Here is a 3,832-nt window from a genome sequence, read left to right on the forward strand (position 1 = left end):
CGAAATACTTTTAGGAACACTGAATAAGATGTGGTATATATTCAGCGGAAATGCGAATTTTATTCGATCGCATTTACACATGCATTTTCAATTATGCTAAGGTGTAAGCTCCATATATAACACATTATCTTTATCAACTTATTGTGCATAACGATAATCAATCCATTATCTCTTTCACACGTTTTCGACTCAGCCTTTTCTAATCGATGTAACAAATTATACTATGAATGCATTTGAAGAAAAGAAACTTTCTCAGTTGTGATACAGTGATTCTAAGAATTAAATAAATTAGATTACACATATCTACAATCCGATAAATTTAATTAGATTAATTGATTATTGAATAGATTACAACATTATATGTATAAGTTGTCTCCAAAAAGATATAGTTGTAAAATAATAAATAAGTTGTCTCATAGAATCACTGCGTTGCAATTGAAAATGCGTGGTTTCTACTCATAATTTCATTAAGAAAAAATAATGGAATTTCTTACCTCGTTATCTTATCAGACTGAAAATGACAATTCTAAAATGCATTCTGAGAATTCCTACAAGGACAATCCTCCATATAGAACAGCAGACAATAAATGATCAAGGGAATTCGATAAATAATTCAAATGGAATCGAAAGACTCACTTGAATTTAAGGAAGAAAAGAGAAAAAGAAATTGATAGAGTAGATAAAATATTTTTATATGGATTCTCGGTCACACGAATAAATTTCATTCGACAGATTGTTTCGCGCATATATCGTACCGTTTAGATTTTAAGCGATCTCTTAAAAATATTCACGCATTAGTATTATACATTATACATAAGATTTAAATATGCGCATTCATTTCTACATAAAAATGATACAAGCCTTTAAAGTATAAGGTATATAAGTTGTAAGGTTGATTCGTACATTATCACTGCTTTGTCAGGAGCTTTATCGTTTCTATGTTGGAATGTATGCACAATACATTAACTAATTATACATACAGATATGCAGGGTGTGATTAACAAATTGACCTCTCGATTATAAATATATTGAATTGTGAAATTATTTTTCGAATATTATTGAGAAATAATTCGTTTCCTATTGTCTGACTCTTTTAAAATTTAATTTTTGGAAGAGAAATTTAATTTTATGAATTAAGTTAATTGAATTTACGCATTCTTAAAATTCAACATCAGAGAATTTTTAATATTATACATTTTACACTTTTACATTTTAGTGCATCGTTTTATTCGATATCTGGAAAACCGATTTTTTTCATTCGCGGTTCGCGGATACAAAATATAAATTCTGATAAACCCTGCATATGTAAAGACCTTATAAGATAAGAAATTCGTGGTTGCGTTTTATGAATAAGTAGATTTATGGAAACAGTTTGAATTGTTCAATTTATTGTAGAAAGAAAGTTAAATAAATGAATAAAGACTAATCTCACCCCGTTAACAAATAATTAACTGATACCATACGACAACAAACAATAATAATAATTGTCACCTTACATATTTTTTTATACAGGATGGATGTGAATAAGTCGATCAAGTTTTCCTTAAAAATAGAAATGTTATTTCGTTCCAGTGATATCCGTAGTCTACATTTAATTATTATTAAATAACAGAGAGAGATTGGAGCAAGGAGGAGGGCCAACATAAGCGTTAAGCATATAGTACAATGTATATACTTTGTGTCAATGCATAAGTTTACATTACGTAAACCTTTTCGATCTTTTTATATGGAAATACTTCTTTGGTCTTTGGGCAGATCACTGTGCCGTTATTTTCTTGAGCCATTTTTTCCAATGCCTACAACAAAAATAAGTGCGAACATTGGCGCATTAAAAAGACACAATCAAATATCGTCTAAGAAATTTGAGGTATTTAATATATTTAATCATATAGATAATTAAAATTAAATTTTTTGTCAAATACATCAAATCATAAAAAATTAAATCATAAAAAAAATACATATTTGTAATTAGTACATAAAATATGCACATCAGCCTAAAATTAATATGTATAATACACATGCACATGAATACGTAATGCATGCATAAATCTTCCTCGTATAATACATTTAATATTCTAATAAGTATAGCACTTTTTATTCGAAATTACTTCAATACCCTACATGTAAAATTGATTATATCTTTACGTTATATATTGTAACATTATTCTTTAATACTTTAAATTGAAATTTTAAAAGCTATAATTTACAATTATTATTTAACTTACTTGTTCACCATACACATATCCATTCGGCATCATCATAGGCTGGTTATACTCGTTCAGCGGTTTTCCGCTTATGCTACAAACGAGTCGCGATTGCGAGCAATGGGCGAAAGGCAATGGTGCAGCTAATTCATTTAACGCTTCGTTGCAGACTGGACAGCTAGGATTTCGGCCTTCCTTATTCGCGCTGTAACATTGGGGAGTCTTAAGAGCCGACAAGCCGGCCTGCAGAGCTACCGTGAATACGCTCTGACTCGCCAATTGAAATAATCTGTAGTTTTCCTGCCGAAATGTCTCGATGAGCTTGTCCCACCTGTAGAAAAATTTTTATAAATTATTATTCATTTATATGAATTGAACAAATTATAATTCTCACGTTATACATTTTTTAATAACTTTGTATAACGAATTAAATGACGATATATTTGTAACCGGCAAATGTAAGTAGCAATTGCAAACCTCTTTTCGTCCAGTAGATCTTTATAGGGACTCAAGTATGCGTGGGCTGGGAAGGCCAACTGGCCCATGCAACACTGGATCTCCTGCAGCTGATACTCGTCATAATTGGCAAAGTACTTGCGAGCGTGCTTCACAGCATCGAGCCGTCTGTCAGTTCGCACTAATTCGATAAATTCCTGCACGCGCAAATTGAACTCCATAGTACTGCCTAGTTTTCGTAACTTTGAGCGATTATCATGGCACCAACCAATGCATCTTGCGGTTTCATGATTGGCCAAAGATTTCTCCACCTCTCTCGATACCATAAATACATCTGCAATTGTTATAAGATATTGAAGAGTGGCAGAGAATTTTTTTCTTGTATTTATAAAATTTTAGAAACTTGACTCTAAAAGATATTTTCTCTTGAACTCGTCTGTCTCTCTCGTCTATTTTTTCAACACATATATTCGCCCTCATTTTCTTTGTTTTACCTAAATATTATGATGTACGATTCTAACTAAATTAATAAAAATTTTAAATGTATGCATAGTATTGCTATATGTATGTATAGTATACATACTATAGTATGTATACATAGTATATATAGTATATATAAGCATTCCAAATAAATATTGTATTGTATTGTATTGTATTGTAATTATATTCAGTATTTTATGCAATACTATTCTGTATTTTTGGTTTTAGAAATTTTAATTAATGGTATATATTAATTGTACGATTCTATTTCTTTCTTTTTCTCCTATTAAATATTTTTGTGAAGCTTTAATTTTCTAATTACAATTAATATAATTGCAAATTGATATATCATTCTTTTAGGTAAGCAAAGTGTAATTATTATTATTATTATGACTTTATTGCCATCGACTAATATAGTACTAATGTATACACAATATCATTAAATTACATACCAATATTTGTCAGATCTCTAAGCTCGCTGCTATCTGCCAGCTTAGTTGCCGTTTTGTAGTATCCCTTACGAAGAAAATATTCCACTAACATTCTGTCTAGTCTCTGTCGTCTCCACTGGTTTACAGCACTCCGAGAGGTATTAGCGTGATCTTTCAAGTGATCCAATCTTCTTTTGCACACCATGCCCGCTTGCAATTCCTCCGCTATGGATTCCTGAGCTTTACGCTTTAAGACCTGCA

General features: G+C 30.7%; 1 protein-coding gene across 1 annotated transcript in view; it reads right to left on the reverse strand.

The window, feature by feature from the left end:
• Positions 1-671: 671 nt before the first annotated feature.
• The window catches only part of LOC105462781 (macrophage erythroblast attacher), an 11,457-nt gene continuing 8,296 nt past the window's right edge, over positions 672-3,832 (reverse strand). Inside the window, exons 2-5 of the mRNA XM_011709634.1 lie at positions 3,593-3,827; positions 2,682-2,994; positions 2,226-2,535; positions 672-1,796 (exon numbers count right to left, since the gene is read on the reverse strand). Coding sequence (XP_011707936.1) covers positions 1,695-1,796; positions 2,226-2,535; positions 2,682-2,994; positions 3,593-3,827 — 960 coding nt within the window. The 3' untranslated portion in view covers positions 672-1,694. The remainder of the gene's footprint in view (positions 1,797-2,225; positions 2,536-2,681; positions 2,995-3,592; positions 3,828-3,832) is intronic.

The sequence above is a fragment of the Wasmannia auropunctata genome, unplaced genomic scaffold (genome assembly GCF_000956235.1).
Source record: "Wasmannia auropunctata unplaced genomic scaffold, wasmannia.A_1.0 LD336095.1, whole genome shotgun sequence".
NCBI lineage: Eukaryota > Metazoa > Arthropoda > Insecta > Hymenoptera > Formicidae > Wasmannia > Wasmannia auropunctata.